This window comes from Mustela nigripes, chromosome 5 (assembly GCF_022355385.1).
Source record: "Mustela nigripes isolate SB6536 chromosome 5, MUSNIG.SB6536, whole genome shotgun sequence".
NCBI lineage: Eukaryota > Metazoa > Chordata > Mammalia > Carnivora > Mustelidae > Mustela > Mustela nigripes.
Genome location: NC_081561.1, coordinates 143,367,310 through 143,393,786, shown reverse-complemented (window position 1 = coordinate 143,393,786; position 26,477 = coordinate 143,367,310). Strand labels below are relative to the sequence as shown.

Genomic DNA, 26,477 nt, shown 5'->3' with positions numbered 1-26,477 from the left:
TAATCGTGCAAATCTACTGCAGAAGGTAGAAAAAAATGGGATAAGGGGTTTGGGGGTGCAAAGTCATGGGGGGAGGTGACTTGTTTTATGTAGGGTGGTCTGGGAGTGGCTTATTGGATGGAGACATTTGGAGAAAGAGATGGAAGAAGTCAGGATGTGAGACCTGTGAATATCTGGGGGAAAGCATTCATGCAAAAGGAGGGGCCAGTGCAAAGGTCCTGAGGCAGGAGAATGTCAGGCAGGTTTGAGATACCTGGTCCAACCACAGTGAGCAGAAGAGAAGATGAGGGCCCGGGGGGGGCGGGGTGGCAGCATTGGAGGACTGAGCTAGACCACTGTAAAGACTTGGGCCTTTATGCTGAGTAATGTGGGGAGCTGTAACGGGGATTGAATTGGGGAGGGGGATGCTCTAACTTTGCCTTTAAAAGCACCACCCTGGTTTTTGTTCAGAGGATAAGGCTCTTCCTCCAAAGAGCTTTCCGTGCCATGTAGACGGGTTCAGCAAGCCTACTCCCACCGCTCTTGTTGGCATTGGCCTCTCTGATTCTGCGAATTCATTGTGAGACAGACCTGTCTTGTACACCGTTTAACCCTTAGAGTCAATCATTTGCTTGCACATAAGCAGATTTCTGTGGAAATCAAGAAAAAGAGGATCCCTCCATGACATTGCATTGTCCCCCAGATACTGGGTTGACCAAATCTGCGCCAGCCCAGTGTGAACAGACCTTCCCCGCCACGGTGGCTTCACTACCTGCGGCTCCTCTCTGGTCCCCATGGGGCAAGAGCTGAGTGCAGGCTGGGAGGGAAGTTCAGGACGGGCTGGTTGAAGGCTCAGTGGGCAGCGTGAGATTATTTTAATAACTGGAAGTGAGTAGAAGTCATGGGATCTGGATGTTGCTGGAAGCCCACCGCTCAGCAGGCCTGCTTGCCAGAACACAAAATTACCTGTTACTGCAGCAGAAGTCCAACTGTTTCCTGTGCATAGCTCAGTAAAGTGAAAACTTCATCAAGCCAATGACACTGTAATGTCAGTGTTCTCCGGGGGCTCTTCCGGACCCCCTCCTCTCCTAGCTTCATGCTGTCCATGGGTGATCTCAGCTGCCCACAGGGCTAGAGTCATCATCTCTTGGTGGACGGATCTCCAGAGCCTTTTCCAGCTCTAGGCTTTCTCCGGAGTCGAAAGGGCACATACTGAACCGATGTCTGCATGTGATCATATGACATCCCAAGGACATCTCGGAATCGGCGAGTCTAGAACTGATCGGAATCTCCTACCTGTATTTCCAGTCCAGGTTCCTTGGTTGTGTTTGTCCTGCATCACCAAATGTCACCAATGTCGGGGCCAGCCCAGGCGGTGTCCTGCAGGGTTGAGGAACAGGAGTGGGGCCAGACCAAGTCGCTCTGGCGGCCTCCTTTGTCGCTCCCTGGCTCTGGGACCCAGAGGTCTTCCAGCTCTCCGCCCCTGCGCCCTCACCTGTGCCCCCCACGGCAGGACATCTCACTGTCCTTGTTGTCGTGGCAAGGATGGGACAGGGAGATGTCTGTCCGGCTTTCAACAAACACGTTTGAACTCCTTCGCATACGAGGCCCCGTGTTAGGTAGTGAGATCACAGGAGAGAAGACACAGAAGGGCCCCTACTCTCCTGGGGCTTTTATAGTTCAGTGGATTAAATAAATAATGCAGAGAAAGCACTTAGCAGGGAACCCGGTCCGTTAGAAGGATCCGATAAATGTTTAAAAAGAGAAGCTGGACATCATGCCTGAGTCTTCTTCCTGCCTCAAGTTAATTAACCTCTGAATCTTGCCAGTTTTGCTTCCTAAATACGTCTGGTATCTCGAGGGTCAGCAACCCCATTTGAAGATCCTGTCTCCCAGAGCCTTACCTGACTTGGGGACCCCTGTTCCAGCCCATGGTGGGCTTCCAGGGCACCTTTTGCTCCTTGTTCTGGGCCCTGTGCCATGCCCAGCACCTGGCACCGTGTAGGAGATCAATAAATCTCCCAGGGCAAGTACTGGCACCGTAGTTTCAAATTTTTATTATTGTACTGCTTTTAGATTTTTGCTAGACTTTTTACCTTTTAATGTAGGCCCCAGGCAAAGATTTTGAGTTAAATTTACATGGAAGCCGCTGGAAAGTTTGCATTTTTTTTGTATGAAGTTATTTGAGAGGCGTTGATTATCTAACAGTGGTCCCTTGGATTTGGGGGCATGGTCTTGAGATTTCCTAAAAGTGGAGAAATCAACAAATGTTAGCAGACGTGGAAAAGAACTCAGTAGGAGACCTGCAAATGCTCTGTCGTCCCAGACAAATTGTCCACCTGTCCATGTCTCTCCGGCTCCCCTGCTTGGTCCAAACCAGCATCTTCTCTCCCAGGAGGACAACATCCACGGGGCTCCCTCCCTTTCTTGCCACGTGGCAGTCCACACATTGCACAAAGTGCAGTGACAAAAATGACGTCATATTGCTTAAAACGTTGTGTTGAATTCTTCTGCCTGAGAGCCCGATCCCTGATTCTCTAGACGAAGACTTTACGTTTCTCCTCCCGTCCACGTGAGCTTCATCCCGTTCCACACCCCCCTTGCTTCTCAGTGTGTCCCCTGTCACACCGACTTGGCTTTGAATTCTTCAAGCACGCCAGGTGCTGCCGTCCGAAGGGAGTTTTCCCCTAGTCTTCCTTCCCACAAGAGCCCGCTCGCGTCAGGTGTGCGCACCGCGTGCCGTCGGTCTCCGGCTCTCTGGCACCCTCCTGCTGGCCTTCCTTGGTGTCGCTCTTCACTTATACTCCTTCCGTGCGCCAGCCAGGCAGTCGGTGGACCACTTAGAACGTAAGCATTTACCAAACACCAGCCATAGGCCAGGCACTCAGAAAACCAAGAGGCAGCCCTTGGGTTGATGGATTCAAGAGCTGGAAGAGGAAACCTTTCCTGGAAGGTCTATCGAGGTCCAGGCAGTCCCTGTCACAGCCGCCCCGCTCTGCCTTTATAGATAAAAGCAGCGGGAGCCAGTGTGTGAAAATGGCTGTGTTTCCATAAAACTTTGTTTACAAAAGCAGGCTGGGGGCCAGATTTAGCCCCTGGCTGGAGTCTGCCAACTTCTGGTCCAGAAAGAAAAGGGATGAACAAATAATTGACTCTATGCTGTGGTGGGTCTCTTGGGGCTGGGCGGGGTGGGGGGCAGTCCATGGGAGCACAGCGCTCGGCAGAGGGCACCTGGTCTCTGGCTCCATCACCAGCTGACGCCAGTCACCAGCTGACTTTTTACTTGGGGGGAGAAAAAGAGAGAGAGAAAAGAAAAAAGAGTTTTAAATTAGCTTTTAGTTGTTGAGAGTTACAAGATACTTTGTTGCTTTGTTTTTGTTTTGTTTTGTTTTTCTTTGCTGATTTTTAGTACTGAGCTCTGCTCTTCTGATTTCCTTTCAATATGCTGGCTCAGGGCCTCCCTCTCCGCACGTCTTCCAGAAAGCAAAGTCTCTAGAAATCCTCAAACTCTCAGCCTGACAAGCAGCATGCACACTGGTTCAAGAGGTAAAGCCTGGATCCTACGTAGGACTGGTCTCTTGCACCAAATTTCAAGGCAGGTTTGAGTTCCACAAGCTTGCAATGAGGAAGAAATGTGATCACACACACTAGAGACTCTAGAATCTCGGTATCCGAAAGGTCTTAGAGACCCCTGGCTAACCTGCCTTTGCGAGGATCCCTTTCCAACAAAGCTGCGTTCTGAACCTGCTCCTGGCACAGCCCTCTCAGCCCTCCAGAACCTCCCCCCACCCCAGCCTCCAGGCTCTTGGGATGTGCAGCCCAGGCCACTAAGTCTTTGTGTGAATTCCCTTAGCTTGCTTTGCTGTGTGAATTCATTTTGGATTTGTAGCGTTATGTCATGTTGATTTTTATTACTTTTAGGGAAATATTTTGGCGTGCTGTGGAGGCTTTTCTGGCTATCTGTAAGACCAAAAACCAAGTGAGGAAAATAATTTTACCAGCTACACTCTACACATTCTTAAATGATGTTAATATTTTAATGCTGAATCCATCTAATGATACCTCAGGAATGTCCTGGTACCGCCTCACTTTGAAGCATTTTTGCCGTAGAACTGTTGTCAAATGTCTACCATCCTGTAGGCGATTTTGTGAGTCCAAACTACTGACCTTTAGCGAACCTGATTCATACTATTTCTCTGGTAAGAAGAATAAAAGGCCTAGCATTCTAGTCGCATTCATTGTTCATTCATTTTAAGAATGAAAGAAAGACCAGCGAGAGGTCCTCTGTGCAGGGTTTTTGTGGGCTGCCGCAGAAGACGCATCCTTTTAAACCCACTCCGCTTTGGCGATAACTTGTTGCGTTAAATAGCTCTGAACAGTCACAGCCACTGGACAGACTCCTGGCACACTAATATTTCCCATCAGGAGATTTGGGGACCCATGAGAACAGTTTATTTCACAGGGAAGTTCTTGTCTAAACAAGGTCTGTCTTCACATCGTTCTCTATTGAGCAGAATTCTGTTGCCGTGGACCCGCACACTCAGCCGTGCTCACAAGAGGGAAAACGAAGAGCGTAGGCACAGGAACTGGTGTGGCTCAGCCACCTTCCCCAGCGGCCACTACCGGGGTGTGTCACACAACAGGTCCGCGCGGTCGCCGTGACCCAGAGAGGATGTTACGTGAGAGCGGGTTTTAGCTTTCTCTAGCTGTACACACTGACGGTCTGAACAGAGCCCGCTCGGAGACGGTAACTCAGAACTCTCGGACTCCGGCAGATCCAACATTCAGCTCTTGGCCTTTTATAGCCGTAATCCTGAGAATCGAAATTAACACTATGAGTTGGGGGATAGGAACATGTAATGTGATAGATAATTTTTCATGAGATACATTTTGCTCCCATGGGCCAGGTACCCCTTGGGATTTTTAATTTCACTGTTACATGCAACAATTATTTCATTATGATTTGCCCACTGTTTACAATTATTTAGCGGCATCTGTTTGCTAATATAAATGCCTTAGCAAGAAAAGTTGGGATTGTTGCCAGTTAACCAAATCATTGTAATGAATTATTACAAAAAGGGGTTGACCTCTTTCCTTCTAAAACTTTACCTAAGTTTTCAAAAAGAATGAAGTTTATTTTTTAATTCTAATATATGTTGTTATAATGTTTACAATCTAACACTTCTAGAATGTACTGGTTTATTATTAGACTCAGCCTGTCAACAGTAACTAAATTTGGAAATATCATATATAAGCTATACTAAGATCAAGTAATTATTTTCAACGATTGATACCATCTGGAGGAAATTAATAATCCATTAATTCCCTCTTGCAATCATGGCTTCATATTTCTGTTTTGTGTCGCCTGTTTATTATTAATGATTCAAAATGTTATAAATAATGGAACCTAATGCAGCCACAGTTCCAGTGTTATATAAACCTAAAACATGGGCTTGCGCGTGTAGCTTGTGGAAGCACTGTCCTTGTGCCTTAGGTTTATTTCTAATTTCTGGAGGAATTTGGAACTTCAGTACATGCTGAGGAGATCAAATGGAGGTGTATGGTACGGCTTCCAAATCTTACCTAATTCCAAGTTTTCCTCACTCCCCTCTAGTTTCTTGGTCATGCTAATTCATTCTTGCCCTTTGGAGCTTCGTGTTTTTTTTTGCTTCGTTTTGCTTTGTTTCATTTGGGAAACATTCTCTGCCTGACCAACAATGGATTAGGCTTTTACCAGAGCAACCCAGACTTCGTTATCTCCCCATTAGACAGAATTCCCTGAGGGCAAAAACGGTATATCCCATCCCCACATCAAGCAAGGGAAGCCGCGCGGAGCAGTCTCCCCGCTACTGTGTGTTGAACTTGAGCTCATACAGCAGGTAGACAACAGCATGAGGATGCGTACTAGCACAGTGGAATAGAAAAGTACTACTTTGTAAACCGAAGCCTTAAGGGAAATTAGAAAGCGAGTGGGGGGATCAGCTCCCCGGAGTTATATTCAAACAGCTTCCTGAAAGGGGAAAATGAAGATAAATAGGAAGAATTTTGCACAGACGTACACGAGCGTAAGGGGAAAGGGAGGCTCTGTTCTGAAGTGTGAAGAGAATTACTTGGGAAGTATTCGGGAACGGCGATTTGGAAGCTACGTCCTGTGGGACGAGGAGCCCTACGGAGAGCTCTGAAAACAAGAAGGAAAACCTGAGGTCTTAAAACATTGACTTCGGGGGGTGCCTGGGTGGCTCAGTGGGTTAAAGCCTCAGCCTTCGGCTCAGCTCATGATCCCAGGGTCCTGGGATCGAGCCCTGCATCGGGCTCTCTGCTCAGCGGGGAGCCTGCTTCCCCTCTCTCTCTCTGCCTGCCTCTCTGCCTGCTTGTGATCTCTGTCAAGTAAATAAACAAAATCTTAAAAAAAAAAAAATTGACTTTGGGTAATTAGTTCATGGTTTTGGCCAAGACCTACCGTGATGAAAGCTGCTTTAGAAAAACATCGCTGAGGTGTGCTGATTGAACTGGGTTGGTGGTGGTGGTAAAAGTGGGAGGAAGACACGGTGTGGGGGCTCACTTAGGTTTTCTCCACACTGATTGCTAATGCATCTGGAGTTCAGACTATACCAGGGCTTGAAGATGTAATCCATTTGCTGTAGAAAGCACTACAGTCTTGCTACTCTGTGTTTTTACTCAACTATTTTTATAGCTCCTACTCTGTAGGCTCTCAAAAATAGTTAAGTATATGTGCAAAATAAACAGGTCTGAAACAGAGTGGCTGCTTCTTGAAATTTTCTTTTTCTCTAATGACAGTAAATAGGACAAGTTAACATATCAGTGGGGATGCCTTGACTTGATGGGAGCTGTTAAATGTTATTGAAAAGGCCTGCCTACCCACAACGAAAGGCCTAGCAAATAGTAGTTACCCACAACACACATGAGGTCAAGGCTTAGTTCTGCTGCTGAAAGTATGTCCTTGGAATTGTTAGGTGTTGCATTCTGAGCACATACAAGAATTTAGAATAATTTGGTGAGTATCATAACCCCAGGATACATAAAACCAGGTGGCTTTCCAGAAATAAAATTGTGCATTAATGACAAGAGAGCTTGCCCAGTCATGGTCAGGGGGTCAGATTTGGAACAAATGCTGAGGTTAGAGTTCTCTTGAATTCAGTTGCCATTTAATGTCACAGATGAGATACAGAATTACTGAATGTTAAAGAGGAAAAGGGAATTTTCTTCTCATTTTATTGGTAACAAGTTTACTGTATGATTTTATATATTATTTTATTCAAAGCTTCTATAAACAAGGGAAGCCATTTCATTTGTTTGGTATCTTTTTTCTATATGGACTGAACACATGAGTCATGAACAGCCTTGAGACCCACTACACTAACCTCAGACTTCCTTAGATGGTTTCCAAACTCCTCAGATGGTGGCTTGTACTGTACCCTGAGATAATTGCCCTTTTGTCTTCAGCCTCATAGGACTATGACCTCCTGAGACAAAGGGCTGTGGCTTGTTGGCTTTAGTGACACCCAAAGGACAGTGTCCCGCGTCAGGCACTTCAAGAGAATTAGCGGAAGGGTTTGATGACAATGGTTCAAAAATGTAGGCTTGAATAAAGAGTCTTTACCTTGGCGATGTTCATGCTGAAATACTGGGACTTGTACGAGCAAGCTCACAGAGCCTCCGCCACCCCCTTTTTGTGCAGCAAAGTGGACAGAATAAAATAGGGGGATCATGAGCAGAAGGAGTAAGAAGAAATTGGAAGTGGTGGTAAATGAGCTCGTCTGGGTTCTGCCAGCGCCATAAGAGGATTCTGATTCCAAGCAGACTAATGGATAAGGAACTTACTTCAGGATTTTAAACTTGGCTGCTGGATGGAATTTCAAAGGTCATTCAACTGTTGAAGCTTATTTTAATTTCTTAACATTGAGTCTGTCAATTAGCATCTTGGATCAGGGGCCTCTCCAGCGACGGGGATTGCTCACTTGGCTAACTCCAGTAATGAACTCGCGGGACTTGCATAGGCTAAAGTGTTATCTCTAGCATTTCTGAGGGCAGGCGCCATGCTGGATACTCCTTTGTCGGTGGTGCATTTGGGCAATTAGTGGGTGATAGAGATTAAATGAAAATGCATTTGGTTTCTGAGATTGTAGTCATTGCCTATTTATTGTTGTTCTAACTAAAAGATATTTAAAGTGACAGTTGTTAGGAAGATAGATTCGGGTTCCTTCGTGGCAAAGCTTTCCTCCTCTAATTATTTTTATCTAATCTAATGCTTTATTAAATTCCCAGGAGTCATAGTTGTTCCCATACTGAGGGTTTGCCAAGAGCTTTAAAAGATTGCTAACTGGGGCATAACATCTGTGTTCCTGTTACACAAATGAAATATTATAAAAACAACTTGTGAGTTTTCAAGGGTCAAGTGTTAGCTATATTCAAGGACTAACTTTCTCTCTCCAGTAAGCAAATTTTATTTTTATCCCCTCAATGATTTGTACTTAATATTCTTATTCTAACATTTGCTGCTTTTCATTGCATTTCAGATGATTCTATTATCCCTAAATATATATTTTTATATAATTTTGCTTTTCATTGGGGTGAGTGGAGAAACCAGCTGTGCTTGGTAACTCAGCATTCCTTTCCCACGCTCTGTAGTTTTGCAATTCCAGTCTCTTCTGTTGACCTGGAAAGTTTTTTTCTATCTCCATGCCCTGGAAACCTGATACCTCTTCATTTTTCTCTTTTTAAAGATTTTATTTATTTATTTATTTATATATCAGAGAGAGAGAACACAAGCAGAGGGAGAAGCAGGCAGAGGGAGAATCAGCCTCCGGGCTGACCAGGGAGCCCAATGAGGGACTCCGTCTTGAGACCATAAGATCATGACCTGAGCTGAAGACAGATGCTTAACCAGCTGAGCCACCCAGGCGCCCCATCTGATCCTTCTGAATGAATTCTTTTCTGATTGCTCTCTGAATGTGATTTTGTCCTCCTCTGAGCCTGTATTAGTTATAAATTGCTGCATAGAATAATTACCCCAAAACTTCGTGGCTTTAAACAAACACAAATGTTGACTCACACAGTTTCCGCAGGTCGGGAATTTGGGCACAGTTTGGTGGGAGGGCTCTCGTGCAGGCTAGCTCATGAAGCTGTAGCCAGGGTGTCCCATAGTAGCCCAAGTGCTTGTCTTGTGCCTGCAGGTCTGCTTTGGACATGACTGATGATCCCAGGTGGCTGCCAAGCCAGTGCTGGCTGATGGCAAGAGACACGCCCCAGTTCCTTGCCGTGGAAGCTTCTCCATAAGATCACCGTGTCCCCACTACGTGGCTGTCCCTTTCCTTTGAGCAAGGGACCCAGGAAAGAGCTCAGAGAAGCCACAGTGCTTTCTCAGACCTAGTCCTGGAAATCGCTCATTGTCATTTCTGCACATCGCCTGTGGATTACTCGGCTCAGTCCGTTGATAGGGAGGAGGTGGGGACGGCTGTATCTGGAGGCTGCTTCCTGCAGAGCCTGTCAACAATGTCTCTGACGTCGCTCATGTAATTTAAAATGTTCTGTCCCATATTACAATTATGTGTATCCCTTTCCTACCCACTTCATTAGATTTTTATTTCCTTTAGAGTTTAGACTTGCTTCCTTATCTTTATATATCTTAAAAATTCTGGGACATTGCATTCGAGATGTGTCACATTCCACTGAGAAGTTGGAAACCACAGCCTCTTAATAGGTGTAAATGAAGATATACCTGTGGTAAAGAAGTAGATAGAGACAGAGAAATAGATTTTGGCAGAGAGAGAGAGTGTGGGGGAGGGAGGGAGAGAGAGAGCCCACGCGCACTCAAATGAGGTAGGGAGCAGATGAAACTACACATTTGATCAGATAAATATGAAAACCCTGATGCTATTTTGTAGCTACCAGGGAGCTAATTTTATGAGCGTGTAAATGTTTGGACTACTTACTATGTAACAATATTCTGCTTTGTGTGATGTATGTGAGTGGTTTGCCATACTTTTCACTAAGATTCCTTCAATTAGGCCTGATATTCTGTGAATAAAGGGCCTTCGGATCACTTCGTTAGTAAAAGCAGGCAAGTCATTGCTTACGAGTAACTCTTTAAAACCACGCCTTCAGCCCACATCGTGTCTCCCTGTGCCGCCCGCTTTGGGCCTCCATTCTTACCTTGTCCCGAAAGGGACCCAACTGCCCCTGCTCCCTGATGGCTCCCACACCTGCCCCTGCACCCGCACCTGCACCTGCCCTGGTGCCCGTACCTGCCCCAGTGCCTGCACCTGCCCCGGTTCCAGCACCTGCCCCACGCCCACACCTGTCCCGACACCTACACCTGCCCTGGCTGCTGCACACGCAGAGTGTGCCATTCCTGCTGCCCATGGGCAGAGTCGTGTGCCCAGGGCTGCATCTGCAGGAAGGCTTCGGTCAAGGGCAGCTGATGTGCCTGATGAAGGAGAGCCTGTTCCAGATGGAACCAGAGCCACATGTACGGACCTGCAGTTCTAAAACATTTTTTCATATTACCCTGTTTGCTACATTATAGTTTCTATGAAATACCTGAATTATACTAAAAGTTTTGACTTTACAAAATAATAGTAACTCTTCAGTAATGTCAAGTGCAGCATTTATAATCCCTTTTCCATATGATTGAGAACTTTATTTAACCTTTGATTAACTGCTCTGTAGCCTGGCCGCTTGGGGTAACACCATCTTCTAGACTGATCAGTTAACATTTATATGTAATTTGAGCAAAGGGCACAGAGGAATGAAGGGAGGGACAAAGACCCAAGGGAAGAGGAATCCTGGCAGGTTCTCCTCAGAAAGATCACTCCTTGCCCATTTCTAGAACCCTCGGCACACCCCAGTGTGCTTCCTGAGTAACTCCTGCCTGAGTTATTAAAATGACCTCCAAATAGTTCTCACGCCTGCCCGCTCTCCTCCACACGTCTCTCAGAGTCAAACTTCCGAAAACATCACTCCGTTCCCATCCTCAGAAGCCTCAACGAGTCCCAGGACCTAGAGGCCTGTCTCCTTGTATCCCCTGCCACCGTCACAACCTTTTCACTTCTTCTCTTTCCCGGACACATCCTCTCAGCCAGCCCAACTGACAGCTCTTCTGTCCCAAGAATTCCTTCTGACGTCTATGCTTCCTGCCCTGCCCAGAATCCACGTTTGTCTCCAGGCACCCCATGTCGATCCTTCCACCCCCTTAAATTCAGCTCAACCCTGATGCGTCCTGGTCTGCTGACCTCCTAACTTCTGCGGCGCCAGAGTTTGATGACCTCACAGACCCCCTTTTGATACCCGCTCCACACATATGGGGGTTCCGGATTTGGACAGACGGTGTTGTGTTTCCCCAGCACTTGTAACACTTAAAACCACGCCACTGTGTTCCGCGTGTGTTTATTAAGCGCCTACCTCAGCCCAAGTAGATGCTCGATGAGTAACGGAGTGAAAATTACAAGGATGGGAGCAGAGAAGTTAGGAGAGGAGAGACTTTTCTTCCGCGGTCCCTGGTGTGGTCAGTGGCTGTTGATGACATAACTGCCACACGCTCACCGCTGAATCTGGTGAGACCGGGTCGTGAAAGTGTTAATCGAGTGTTCCCTCCTTCCCTTCGGGACTTTTCACTTACTGCTGACAGCCAAAGAGCGCCATTTAGGAGACACTTAAGCGAACAGACACTTAGGAGAACAGAAGCGAAGACAGTGTCTGGAGCACATTAGGAGAGACCCTACGAGAGACAATTCTAGGCCAAACTCCTCCGAGGTCGTCTCTTGAACTGCACCAGGATATTTGGAATTTTGATTTGGAGGTGAAGGCTCCAAATCAAAGACGGGGTGACAAAGAATTTGAGCCCAGGAGTAAGAACCGGAAGCCAGCTGGAGGCAGAGAGTGGAACAGGATGTGGGCTGGGGCTGGGCGGGGGCACTTTATTTTAGGAGGCTGCAGTGGAAAAACCTATGTGACGCTCCTAGCAAGGTACCTGACCCAAAGCAGTGATCATAAATCCTAGTTTTTCCCGCCTTCTTCTTACCTAGTGCTTAGGAAGTTAATTATGTGGTCCCTCCAGCCATGAAATGATTCTCACTCATTTTCTCAGATCATTCAGATGATTAATCCAGTAATGTTTCTAGGGTTGTCATGCTTATCCCTTGCCTAACTTTCTCCTAAATACTACGAATATTCTTCATAGGAGATGAGCAATCTTATCTCAAAACTGTTTCAAGAAACCCAATGGGCTGATAATTCTATCTGAATATACGCATCTCCCATCTACATCTATGTCTGTGACAAATCTGTCCATCAACATACGCATTTTTTCTACATCTTTATTTCGTATCTCTCCATATCAGTCTGTGTGTGTATTTAAATTCACTGCACAGGGGTAGTGGTGGATGGTGAGAACTCCCAAGTGACTTATCCACATGTGCAACTCCGTACAAGGCTCGTAAGTGTCTTTCTTTTCCGTAGTGGTCGTGTAGAAACACGCATGTGGCTTCTCCGGTCACTGACACTCTAGCTTCTCGTGGTTGCATGGGGCACCCTGTGTCTAGGAAGGAACCCTCCTTCGAGGGATTTAACATGATCCCCTGCCCTCCCTGCCAGTGCTGAACACGTTTTCATCTCTTGGGCCCTGAGCCCTTCACATCTCGCGGTTTGGTAAACACTGTTCCCTGCTTTCATTTCAGCTCCTTTTTGTTCCAGGAAAACTTTCCCTAAAGCTCTTTTTGATGTCTCGTATTTTTTGTAATAATAAGGGTCCTTGATATTAGCTGCCGTAACGGGTAAATCATAAGGGCTCTTGGGTCCTGGTCCTTGCACTTCTCAGTGCTGCCTTCACTGCTGCCTTGTCCATTTGCCATTAAAATCCCAGAGGGGAGGGCCACGAGGTGTCCCAGTGGGCCAGCCAGATACCACGAGAATTCTCCCCCGCCCCGCGTGCAGCAGCCGCTCTCACCATCCTGATGATGATTATTAGTCCTGGCAGCTTGACCGGTTTCCTGCCCACCTAGATCTCGGCTCCAGGAGGCGGAAGCAGACTAGTGAGGCTGCAGTGGAAAGTTCAGTAGGGTTCCTCCTGAGTCCCCACGAGGATGTGCTCCTCTCTGTGGGAGCCAGAGCCTGTGTTTCCACAGGGCCTGCGATCGCTTCTGTCGGTGGCTCTGTGTGTGTGTGTATGTGTGTGTGTGTGTGTGTGTGTGTGGTAGAAGGCAGGGCAGATGGACTACTGTGTCCCTTACTTTGTTGAGTGTGTCCCTCCACGCCCCATAGATGGGGCCTCTCGTGTAATTACCATTTCTTTGTGATCTGTTCTAAATAGTAGGATGCCATCAGTACAGTAGAACCATTGATGTTCTGTGAGTCATCTTCATGGTCTAAGGTTCTTCTGGACCATATTTTAACTGAAGGGAAAAACCATGAACGTGTGGTGTTGTCCATACATGAAAGAGAACTCCCTTCCATTTTTCCTTAAAAGAGATGGGCAAGAACACACTTGCTGGACCAGTGGCTGCCCACTGACCATGTACCTTCATGTCTCTCCGGGACACCATGGCAGTAGTTCACGGGCTGACTGCTTTGACTTTATAAGTTTTCTTTTTCTTCCTTCTGCAAGGTAATTGCTAAGCTTTCTTTTTAACCTTGTTGTACATAGGAACATTTTTATAAATGTTCTAATATTTTCTTCAGTGTTTCCTTGCATTGATAGCAGATTAGGGATCTCTAAAGGCTTAGTCAACTATGTTGCTGAAAGCAGAATGGAGAGTATTTTTCACAGAACTTAGCTGTGCGGAGGAGGTAGAATGTGGCAGTTCAGTAGGGTCACCCAGAGTGAATAAGGTATGTGGGTCCTTGTGCACGTGTGTGTGTATGACTCTCAGTAGAAATGGGACAGTGTTGTGTTTTATCGTCTTCACGCAGAACATTATTAGAAGGGAAGGGGTTGAAAGTTCAAAACACAGTTAATGCCTAATTGAAGAAGGCTCTGGAAATGGGGATGATGGCCCCGAAAGGACGTCGGTGGGTTCAGAGATGAAAAATAGAAGCACATAAAACATTTATGGACGCTCTAACTCAGCTTAAGTTGACCATTGCCCTGTAGACCCATGCCATTAAAATACCGAGTTATTTTTTTCACTTTGTTTTGTATTAGATATTGCTTTGAAATAAGTGGGAAAGCAGAATTTTGAAAACCTTCTCATTGTTAAGAAACCATGTTCTAATAGTAATGTTAAATTTCAGGTGGTTTTGGGAGGAGGGCTTTGGAAGAGCTCTTCCATGTGTTAAGAATCATGTATGAAATGAAAAAAATATTTTGTATTTTGTTGTCATTATATTGAGAATAGGTTTAATGCGCTAAGCTCTAATGATTCTCTTGCTATTAAAATGGCCTTGAGGCTAATGTGGAATTAATATATTCCATTTGTCTCTTTGGTCATAAAATCATGTGGTCCAGTTGCAAGCAAAAATACATGATTATTTGGGGGGATTTTTTTCCATACAAAAAGCATTTTAAGGGAATACAAATTTTTTAGAATTTACATATATCAGTTTTTTAGTAAGCGCCTAACCTTTATTTAATAAATTGGGTATTTGGGTGGAGGAGTGACACAATAGACAAAAATCTTAAAGAAATGAATCTGTGGTAGATAATTTCTATTTCAGAATTCTACTTTTCTGCTTGCCAATGAAATATGAGTGACTGTTGAACATACCTATTTTGGTACAACAATAGTTTTTCTTAAGGCTTTAGGGAAGTTCATATTTTATATATCATTAAAATTAAATTTAAGGAACATTAATTTAAAACCTTGCAATGCCTGGCACTACAAGAATATCAATGTGAAGTAAGCACAGTATCCACTTTCAACAAGCTCACAGTCCGTAAGAGCAGAAACGTCACCAATACGGTGATGTAGTTATGGATCGGTAAAAATACATGCAAATGTCTGGGGTGATTTGTGGGTCAACTGCAAATTCTGAGGCTTCTAGAAGACTTCTGTAAAGAGGTATATCCAAGCTTGGGTTTAAACAGCTGATTGGTAAATATGTTCTATTAAAAAATTTAAATTTAGGAAAATCACTGTTTCAGATAGTTAATGAAGTACATCCAGTTTTTAAGATGTAGCTTTGATCGATCTGTGCTCAGTGCTGAGCAGTTTCAGGTCTTTACACGGAGCAGAGCATGCCGTAAGCCACCCAGCACCATTACAAAGTGCCCTGAACACCTGCTGCCTTTCCACCCTCAGAAATACTAGAGGAAATGTCTGTCTTTTCCTCCGCAGGAGCCCTGTCCTGGTTTTCCAGTGCAACCACCGCCACGTGATTTGCTTAGACTGTTTCTACTTATACTGTGTGACAAGACTGAATGACCGCCAGTTCATCCCTGACCCTCAGCTTGGCTACTCTCTTCCTTGTGTGGGTAAGTCTGGCACTTTTTTTTTTTCTGCTCCATTTTTAATGCTAATTAAGAATGGAAGAATTGTGGATGCAAAACCATCTTCTCCAATAAATTCAATCCCTGGCTGAAGGGTTGAAAAGTCAAATATCTATTTGATCCCGGTTGTGCAAGAAACAACGTTTGGATCACAAAAAAATATAAAACCCTAAGGTAGGAAGGAATTATGTTGGCCTAGAAAATGCGTCATCTGCATGGAAGTATGGGAAACAAATTGTAAAATATTATTCAGCCAATGTACACAAAGTATGTCTGTGGATTTACACAGCAAGCTTTAGATTACCCTGGACCTAGAGCAGCACTAGTCACATTTCTAAATTGGTACTCTTATTCGTAAAAACTGTGAGCACATACACAGGTGTATCAAAGAATGTATATAAAAAAAGAAATTAAAGGAAATGAAAGCTGAAATATTTAATATTTTAAATTGTTTCATCATTCAACATTGCAGAGCATTCTTTAATTGTATTACACTACTGTTGTTACATGTGTTTTTTTTTTTTAATTGAGGTGAAATTCACCTAACATACAACTAACCACTTAAAGTGTATAATTCAGTGGAATTTCATGCTTTTACGATGTTATGCATAACCATCACCTCTGTCTAGTTTCAGAACTTTTTCATTATCCCAGAAAAAATATCATTACCCCACATTCATTAATAATCCCGCCCAATTTCCCCTTGCCCCCATCTCCTGGCAACCACTATGGTCTGCCTCTACAGATTTACCAATTCTAGATACTTCCTATAAGTGAAATCTTACAATACGTTACCTTGTGTTCTTGTTTCACCGCAAGCAAGTTCATCCGAGTCACGGCATGTACCTGTATGCCTTTTTATGACTGACTAATATTCCCTTATAGAGACATACCATGATCTCCTTCTCCATTTATTCATTGATGGACATTTGTGTTGTTTCCACCTTTTTGCTATTAGGAATAACCTGCTGTAAACATTTGTGTACTTGTTTCGGGGGAGATATGTTTTCATTTCTCTTAGCAGTATACTGAAGAGTGCGATTTCTGGGTCACAGGATAATGCCATGTTTAACCTTTTGAGGAACTACCAAACTATTTTCCATAGTTGCTGTACTGTTTTGCATTCCTACCAGTAACTTATAGGGGTTTTTATTTCTTTATATCCTCTCCAACACTTGTTATTTTCCTGTTTTGTTCTGTTTGATTTTTAATAGCCATCCTCTTAGCTTTGAAGTTTCATGTCGTTGTGGTTTTGATCTGCATTTCTCTAATGACCAGTGATGTTGACTGTTAGCTTACATGCTAATTTGCCATTTGTGTTACCTGTTTGGAGGACTATCACTTCAGGTCTTTACCTGTTTTTTAATTGGGTTGTTTATCTTGTTGTTGAGGTGTAAGAATTCTTTATGTATTCTGGATACTAGACACTGTTATCAGATACATGATTTGCAAGCACTTTTCCTATTCTGTAGGTTGCCTTTTTACTTTCATGATAATGTCCTTTAAGAAGTTTTTAATTTTGATGGGGTCCAGTTAATCTCTTTTTTGTTGCTTATGCTTTTGGTTTCAAAGGTAAGACTGTGTTGTCAAACCCGAGGTCATGAAGAATTACCACATGTTTTCCTCTAATAGACTACCTCTTACTCATAGGTTGTTGATACATTTTGAATTATTGTTTTATATATGGAGTGAGATAGGGGTCCCTACCTCATTATAAATATATATATTTAATGATTGCAATGTAGGTAAATATGCTTCACTATTGAGAATTGTGGTTTGGAACTATGTGATTCCTTAATTCAATGGTCAGGCTTTAAGTTTAATTCATTTCATTCTTACTTGTGATACTTATTTGTAATACTTAGTTTTAATGTTGATCAAAGCTGAAAAATATATCTCAAAACTATTTGACATTTCCAAATGGAAGAAGCTAATTGCATTGTTGACTTTGTAAATTCTGATACTTGTTTTTCAATCGCATCTGCCAATAATGCAATGTTTTTAATTAAGATTCACATAATATATGTGTCAACATATTATTAAGGAAAACTCACAGGAGGGTGTTGTGCTTTTATATTTTTAACAAAAGCATTAAAAGTTAGTGTAACATTTACTTGTAGATCTAAAGATTCTGTTTTTAATGTTTTTCATGTGGCAGTTTTGTACTGATAAACTCTCTTTTTCACAAAACCATATAGCATGGAAACATTTCTAAATATTCATCTTCATATCTTCTCATACTCAAGACACTTTTAAAAATCCGTTTATTTCTCACTTATTTTTAAATTTTAAACGCTTTGAATTCTAAGAAATTTCAAGTATATGAAGTAAAAAAAAAAAAAAAAAATAGTGCAACGACTCCTCTTGTACACATTAGCCAGGCTTTCGAGTATAGCAGGTTGTTCCAGGCTTTCCTTGAATTTCTTGCTAGCTTTTATTTTTTTTTCTTTGGAATCCTTTTAAATACTTTTTGTGACTGTGCCTACTTCATTGCTGGTTATTTAAATCCTTCATAGAACCTTGCTTTATTTTTTTAGAGTGCCACTTACTACCAAGAACTTATCTTTCCTGGCATCTGTTTCTTTTCATGTTTAACAATAATAAGAAGAAAGCTGCATATTTGTGTATTTGGTTATTAAAAGACAACGTATCTGGAATAGAGTAGCCCATTGTTGTCTGCAGTTCTGGTGATTGAAGCTATCAAAAATATTTAGGATACTTAAAATTGTTAATCTGTTGATCAAGAAGTATTTATAAAACTAGTACATAGGCCTGTACTGCTCTCCACACATTAGCAATGTTGACTGTCACCCTATGTTAAGGAAACACTGTGGGGCGAGTGTCCTGGGGGGTGTGATTTAAAACTCAGTGCACAGACACAGGTGCCATGCTCCATCCCCATCATGGTGACCTGAGTCAATCAACCTGACCACCACTGGGGTCACACACTCCAGAATGAGCTAAACATGACAATCATCTTGATGTGTATGTTTGTGTCTTTGTGTGTGTGTGTCTGTGTGTGTGTTTGCAATATGTAGAAACAAAAAAATGACATATTTTCATGGAAAGGTTTTCTAGTCTATGATTTTTAATAAATTTTGGAAACCAGGAAGAAGGAACACAGCAAATAACCACAAGCTGAGAGGAGTTAAAAACAACCTACTGACTTCCAACTGTGTAGTAAACTTTCTACACCGTCTAATTCATTTTGATACTTGTTTCTTTTAAATCTTCAATAGTATTTTATTCTTTTTTCCTTTTTTTTTCAACAGTGTTTTAATATGTATCTTCAAAGGTGCTTATAAGAAAATACAATTCAGCTTGTCACAATATTGTCATCTGTTATTTAGCCTTTTTTTAACTGTGGCTCAAATTAGAAGTATTCCTCATAGTATGTGAAAAGAGGCTTTCAGATGTTATTATAGAATTTTTTTTTTATTTTGTAAAAACCAAACTGGATTATCCTGAATCCTTTCTCACCAGAGACTCTCTAAGAGTCTGTGTTTTAAGACTCTCACTGCCCCCTCAAGATACTCCCAGTTCATGAACATGATGTGTCCAGTATGCACACCAGGGTATGGTAAGTTCTGATATCAGCCTGTACATTAAGTCTTCATGAAGACCAATTTTTATATATTTTATATAAAATCTGTGTAAGCCCTACTATTACCTCCCCATAAACCAATGAATAATTTTGCCTACATCCTGGGCCTACTCTGTATATACAGAGTCAAAGAAGTCAAGTTCAAATCCTGGCTCTGAGACTCACCCCCTTTGTAATGTAGGGCAAGTTGCTTATCCTTCGTAGGTCTTGGTTTTGCTTTAAGGTAAAAGGGAGACGCTACAATTGCACCTATTTTGTACATCGTTCTGTGGGTGAATTAAAATAGTGACTCTGTGTTAGATAATGAAGACAGTGAACACATTCCAAAGTTTGGTTTTTGTTATTTGGGTTGTTCTGTAAACATGCATTCCTACAGACAATATATTTGTGCATATATTTGTATATCCATAGAGGAACATATGATCGATCAGACATTCTTTAATGATAGGTTGATGTTTCCTGTGATTCAGTACATAAATCAACCATTAACCAAGCATTGTTCACCTGTCCATCTGGTTTGTTGTTGTTGTTTTACTTTGCTTTACTTTGATTCATGGAACATAGAACAAGACACATAAAATAAACTAGAAAAAAAAAACAGAAATAGAAAATCAAGGCTTTTTAAACTGCAGATAAGAACAGCAGACTATCAGGAACCGATGACTGAACCCATACTGTTTCCATGGCACAGCCCTCTTTCTTGGTGGGGTGAATTCAAGTGTTATATCAGTGGGAAAAGTTATATCAATATCTATAAACCTTATAAATAAAACTTAATAAATCATAAATAGAATTTAATACTATGTATAAAAAGCAAAAATACTGGCTAATTCCATAATAGAACGAAAACTGTACTGCAAGGTCAGCTTGTTATTACTCCAGCAAGGCTCAAATTTTATGCCAGATCCATTCAGCAAGAAGTGTGTTGCTGGTCACATTGATCATGGTTCGGTAGAAATTTCCTTGATGGCTCTTGCCTGACCTCAGTAGTCTTCTCTAGAAAGCCTGGATCTCAAAAACCCCAGTATTATCTTTATCTTTGGTTTTCGGGGGATTTGCAGTGTTTTAGAAGTTAGCTTGTGTGTATGTATGTGTGTGTGTGTGTATGTGTGTTCTTTTATTGTCAGTTGGTTTAGCCTGACTGGATATTGTTGATTTCTCTGAAGAGTTGTCTGTTTATCTTTCCACCATGGCAGTTTAAAATGTCTAGCCAAATGGTTTCAGACCCGCACGGTGGCTACCAGCCATTTTTGGATTACAGTTTTTCCAAGAAAATTAATGCAAGATCTATTTAGATAATCAAGGGGCATTGTATTCCTAAGGCCATCACTTCCTCTCAAAGATAGAGTTCATTTCTAACCCTAAGAGATGGTTCTTCTGCCCTGGAATCCAGAGCTTGACTTTTCTTGCCTCAGGGGTCTGCATGAAACTATAAATAGGACAGATTGATTGATAAAAATACATATTTGAATTTGCTTGATGACTGTGTTCCTGCTTTGGAACCGACCAAAGGACTTTTTGATGCTCACCAACTAGAGCGATCCTCCTGTAGAATGGCATGGGTGCTTTTCAGATCTGACAGGAAACAGGTATCCATAGTTCATGCATAGTGCTGTTCAAGATGCTCTCCCAGCCCGGGAGTTCAATGCAGCTGTGTAAGCCTACCCTCCGTCAGCCCATACAAGACAGCCTGTCCCCCAAATCCATCACTAACTGGCTGCAGAGCCTGGGAAACAAACCATTCCCTAATGTTTGAATGGTGACATGATGAGGGAAAAAATGACATCAGTTTTCTGGGACTACAAACTTTACATAAAAGAACAAAAGCTCTAAGAAGAATTAGCAAACTATTTTTTGAACTACACTGGCCCCGTCCATTAAAAAAAAGAAAGAAAGAAAGAAAGAAAGAAAAGAAAAAAGAAAAAAAAAAGCTGGATAGAGCATTTATTTCCATTGCTAAATGACCCACATACCCAATGTCTTGCTAAATGGTATCTATGCAAATTCACCATATCTTTATAAATGTCTAATACCTCTCACCACCAAATTGTAAGTGTTCTTCTTTTCCATAATCTAGGCTTTCAAGCCTCTTTCAAGATCATTAAACTAAACCGCTTCCAAGCTCAATTTCAGATATATACATTGTTCAAGATACGGATGGCCAACAACGAAACATCCTATTTCATTGTCATAGTTCGAATGATGAACAATTAAAACTGGTTTAAAACCCTTTTAGGTACCTAATTCCTTTGTGTGAGCCTCTCATTTGGCCAGAAATTTTGTCATGCTTTGTAAGACTGGGATGCCAAATTGTATTGCCCTGGGGGTAAAAAGTAAGTAATGACCAGAACTGTTACCAGGTACTTACTGTGTGTACGGTTCCTCTCTGAGTGCTTCCATATATATATATATATATCCATTCAGTCCCCTAAAGGCCCCCTGGAATGGGTATTGCCATTTTTCCACTTTTATAGGTAAAGCACTTGAGGCTCATGGGGCTAATTAATGTACAGATAATAGTACAGTTAGCAAATCACAGGGCTGGTGTTCAGTGCCAACTAGCTGTGGCTCTAGGATGTGTCTTCTTAATTGCCATATGAAGAGAAGCCCGTAAACCACAGTTAAAGTACTAGACCTTTGAAAGTTCTGTGGAAAAGAATGTCAAATGAGTATCTAATTGTCTAGCACTTTTTCCATAGTTAAACCAACAGTGAACTTGAACTGTTCCAATTTCACAGAGGAGGAAGTAAAACCTTAATACAACTAAGTGCCCAGGACCACAGGAAGAATAGAGCCGAGGTTTCCATCCAGCAGTGGTGGACTCCCAGGCTCCACATTCTCTCCACTCTCCCACCTGCTCCTCTCTGGGCGGTGGTTCAACCCTAGATGTACATTCCAGTAACATGAAAAGCCTCGGGTCAATTAGAAGAACCTCAGGGATAGCTCCCAGTATCTGTTTGAGGCCCGGGGCTTTAAAGTCTGGGACTACTGTGGAGGCGAGCATTCTACGAGCATTAAGGTATTTTCAGTGGAATACATAACATTAATAAGTAAAAATTACTCCCTCTGCCCTTGCCCATTTTGTCCGTGCACGATCTGATTTGCTAGCCAGCATAGGTTTTTCAATAAACGTTGATGGAGTTGAAAATAAGATCAGCAGACACAGCCCAAATGGCCTATTTCCAGAGCCTCTGAGAAGCTCTTGCATGAAGCTCCAGGCTTTGGGAGAAACTTTATAATTATTTTGAAATGTTTGCTGTCTTTTTTCTCTACCTGCTACTATGAGAATTCGATCTAGAAATTATTTTGAAATGCCAAAGCACTGTTTGCTTCTGCTCTGAAGACAACGTCACTCACACCAATTTGTTGGAGCTTTATTAATTTCGGTCGATTTATTTTGGAGTCTGCTCTAGAATTAAATGAAAACTGGAGAACAGATTTACCCCTGGTCCATTAGGAGCCCTGACAACACAGATTTCCTGTAGCCTTGGGGTGTCTGAGGGAATAGTTGCTCACTTCTCTGTGACATGCCACTGCCATGGCCGCTGGTCCCGTCTTGGTGCATCCCTCCCTCTGTCCTCAGTGATTTGCATTTCTGTTTTGTTTTGTTTTGTTTACTCTTCTCTCCCAAGCTCACATTTTGTAAAATTCCAATTTCTGTTTAACTCAGAATGACATTTCCTTTCTACCTCATATGTCCAGTCACCAGTGGCCATCCATTAGGGTCGTTTGCATCTTTGTGGGCAACATAAAGCTCAAGGCGGATAATCCTGGGCTGTTGGAGATACAGAGCCCTTCTTGGTGCCTCCACAGTCAAGAAGACTGGTTTCTAGACAGCTGGTCAGGGAGCTAAACGTAAAACCTGAAATAATTGCTTTTGGCTTTTTGAGTATTAACTCTCCCAAATACACACAAATAATCAAATCACCATAATTTCTAAAAACCACACTGAAAAGAACACTACATCAAAAACTAATGAAGTACTGAATGGCAACTAACGTAACATAATAAAAATAAATAACCCCCCCAAATAAATTAAAAGATGGGTCACCAAGGGCACCTGGGTGGCTCAGTCGGTTAAGCACCTGCCTTCACTCAGGGCACGATCCCAGGGTTCTGGGACTGAGCCCAGATTCTGGCTCTCTGCTCTGCGGGAAGCCTGCCTCTCCCTCTCCCACTCCCTCTGCTGTGTTCCCTCTCTTGCTGTCTCTGTCTGTCAAATAAATAAATAAAATCTTTAAAAAAAAAAAAAAAAGATGGGTTACCAAAGAAGATATGCCCAAAATCAATACACACAAAAAGTTTAACATAATTAGTTACTAAACAAATGCTAATTTAAAGCATAAAATATAATGTGGGATGGACACACACTCAAAACAGGTAGGGATGTAAAATCATTTATTTCTAAAAAGCAATTTGGCAATGTATAGTATGAGCTTAAAAATAGCAATAAGCTCCATAGAAACCTATTTACACACACATTCTCTGTATGTCCGAATCTGAAATATATAGCTTGCTCTTTCCCTAGCTTCTAGATCTTGTGCAATTGTGGTAGATACCGTGGAGATGCCAGTGCCAGGACTTAGGAAGCTGATGAGTTTGGAGTTCATACCTCATCTTCTTTCTGCCTCAAAATGAACTGAAATTAAATCAAATTTGCTAATTTCCAGAGATTAATGCTAAACTTCTTTTCAGTTTCTTTTGGAGGGGGTTCTTGATTTAGCAACTCTGAGAGTTTTCCTTTGATTTGAATGTACTAAAGTCAGGACCATAGTATAACTTTCTTAATAGCGACACCGAAGTCACAGAATCAAGGTTTATATCCACTCATGTCCTGATCCAGTGTGGGTTGCCTGGGGATAGCCCTGCCCTATGGCGTCATTCTGGGACTCAGAGTCTGACTTTTGCACCTAATGCTTCTGTCACCCCCAGGGGCCTCTGAATCCCACTGATCGTCTGCCTCCAGGCCAGCTGGCAGAGGCAGAGAGGGCTTGAGCATCATGATGGAGTCTGTAGAGACCAGGTCTGGAGATGGAGCGCATCATCTCTTTCCAGATTCTTTATACCAGAACTCAGTCACACGGCCCTACCTGGCCACATGAGGGGTGTGTGTGTGTGTGTGTGCGCGCGCACGTGCGTGCATGCACGTGTGCGCGCGTGCACACATGTAGGGGAATGGGGGAATACGGTCTGGCTGAGTGCCCAGAAGGAAAAGCAAATAGGACTGCAAACACAGAGTGGCCTCTAATGCTGGTGGAGAGGATGGTGAAACACACAATTACTGCATGATTTTTTCTTCCACTTTCCTCTCCCCTCCTGCAGCAGGAACAACACTCAGTCAAGGTAGCTTTATCGAAAGGAGTGCCTGGTCTATGGACGAGGACCAGAAAAAGAGCTGTAGACAGAATTGGTGGTGTTCAGGAGCTCATTCTAGCTAGATCAGCAAGCACTGTCTTCACGGTCATCCGTTTGACCTTGGAAATGCCTACTTCAGTGAGGACAGTAGACTTCCACCATCGCTTGGTGTGTGTGTGTCTTTAGGGTTGTATGGTTGAAGGGATACTATGCACTGACTAGAAATAGCCCCAGCAGGATTGCTCCCTTTATCTTTAGGAGGAAGCCCAAGTCCAAGGAAACTGTGTCTTTGGTTCCTACTTGGCTTGGGTTTTTACTTTCCAAGCTGCCTTTCATCTTCTCTTGCATCTTATTAAGTGGTTAAAAATAAAATAACATTTTAGAAAAACAGAAGTAAGGTGGGAATGCTTTCCATAGACAGCAGAGAAAGCAAAAATAATCTCTTTCCACCTACTTCCACCTTGCACTGTTAAGAAGAACATTCTACCTTTGTTTTATAGGGGTAAAAGCAACTATTTATAAGTATAAATTTATTACTTATCCAAAGAGTTCTAGAAAAATGCCTGTAAGTACTTAAGAGAGTGACAAGAGTTGTTCAAAAACGGCTGTCTCTAGGCTTTCTTCTTCTTTTTATTAAAATGTATAGATCCGGATTCTTCTCCCTGGCCTTGTTGGCAGTCGGCACAACTTCCGAGTCTGTGCACTTGGCATTATCAGTCCAGAGAGGGCTCTTCTGAGGCTCTAAGGAGTATAACCATATCAATAGAATATTAATTGACTTTTAAGTATATCATTTTAAGTGGCTTGATGTGTTCTTAAATTTATCGTGAGACATGCATACGCAGCAGTGTTTACCCACATTTATATTGTCATGGATTTGTACAGTTGTAGGGAACCTCTGGGACCCCCTCCCAGACCAGCGAACTAGCACCCCAGCTTCCCAGAAGCCTTCAGCAGGCCTTCCCTGCCACAGCCGCCTCTGTCCTGCCTCGACGCACCTGTTACCTTGACTTCTGGAATACTCATCCCCTTACTCTTCGTCAGAGCATCACCCCCTATGGACACACATCCCTAAAAATGACAGATAATTTCCCACTTTTAACTTTCAAGTGGATGCTTGAAAGGTTTTGCCAAATTTCCTTCACAAGATGCACCTAAATTCCACTTATACCCCCAGTCAGAAAACCCTGACTGTATGTGCAAAGTGTTCCACTATTCAGGATTTCCATTCTTCTCTCTATACATATATATACATATACATACATACATACATATATATATATATACATACATACATATATATATATTTTTTTTTAACTAACCATACTAGATAGTGGGTGTGTTTATGTTTCCCTTCCTCATCTCTGTTGCTATCTGCTGTGAGAATTTTTAGTCCCTTTTCACCAGATGAATTGCGAGTTTGCAATCAGAGGTATAAAAGTAAATAATAACAGGGACCCTGGAGAGTTCCTTAGGCGAGGAAGATCAATTTTATTGCAGTTTGGTGAGAATAAGTCTTCTATCCATACTGTGAATTTTAAACAGCACAGCTCGCTATGTTCAGGGTTCTCCTCTATCTGTCAGTAATTCTGTGTGCCCTGGCAACAGCCCGGCATGACGGTTCTTGGAGGCCACACCTCAGCTGTCCCAAGGTTTATCTAGGAGCATTTCAGTTGCTGAGAACCACCGAGAAAGCTGGTGAGAGCTGCCAGAGAGGCTCGCAGCACCGTCTAGTGTTACAGATGCAGGGACCAAACCCTGCGCGTGCTCTCTCGTGTCTCAGGAAGTGAGGAGGGTGCTGGCTGGTCGAGAGCTGCAGATTTCTGGAGTGAGCCACAACTTCATTCTGAACAAATCGGGGCCGTTGGTGGCCTCTCGCTCAGGAAATCCTAAGTCTAGTTGAGATAGAAATTTCTTTGGATGTTAAGGCCACGATTCCTGATGGAGACAGCTGTTGCTTTCCTCCGTGACTTGCCCCCCTGCGTCATCGCCCACAGTGCTGGCCTCAGTGCCTCCCGGTGCTGTGCTTAGTTCTGTATGTTACTTTGGCCACACACACGTGTGCACATGCACACACGTGTGCACACAGACACACCT

General features: G+C 42.9%; 1 protein-coding gene across 3 annotated transcripts in view; it reads left to right on the top strand.

The window, feature by feature from the left end:
* Window positions 1-26,477, top strand: part of PRKN (parkin RBR E3 ubiquitin protein ligase) — a 1,295,868-nt gene that overhangs the window by 875,603 nt on the left and 393,788 nt on the right. For all 3 annotated transcript variants that reach the window (XM_059401391.1, XM_059401390.1, XM_059401392.1), the window contains exon 7: window positions 15,270-15,406. In XM_059401391.1, coding sequence (XP_059257374.1) covers window positions 15,270-15,406 — 137 coding nt within the window. The remainder of the gene's footprint in view (window positions 1-15,269; window positions 15,407-26,477) is intronic.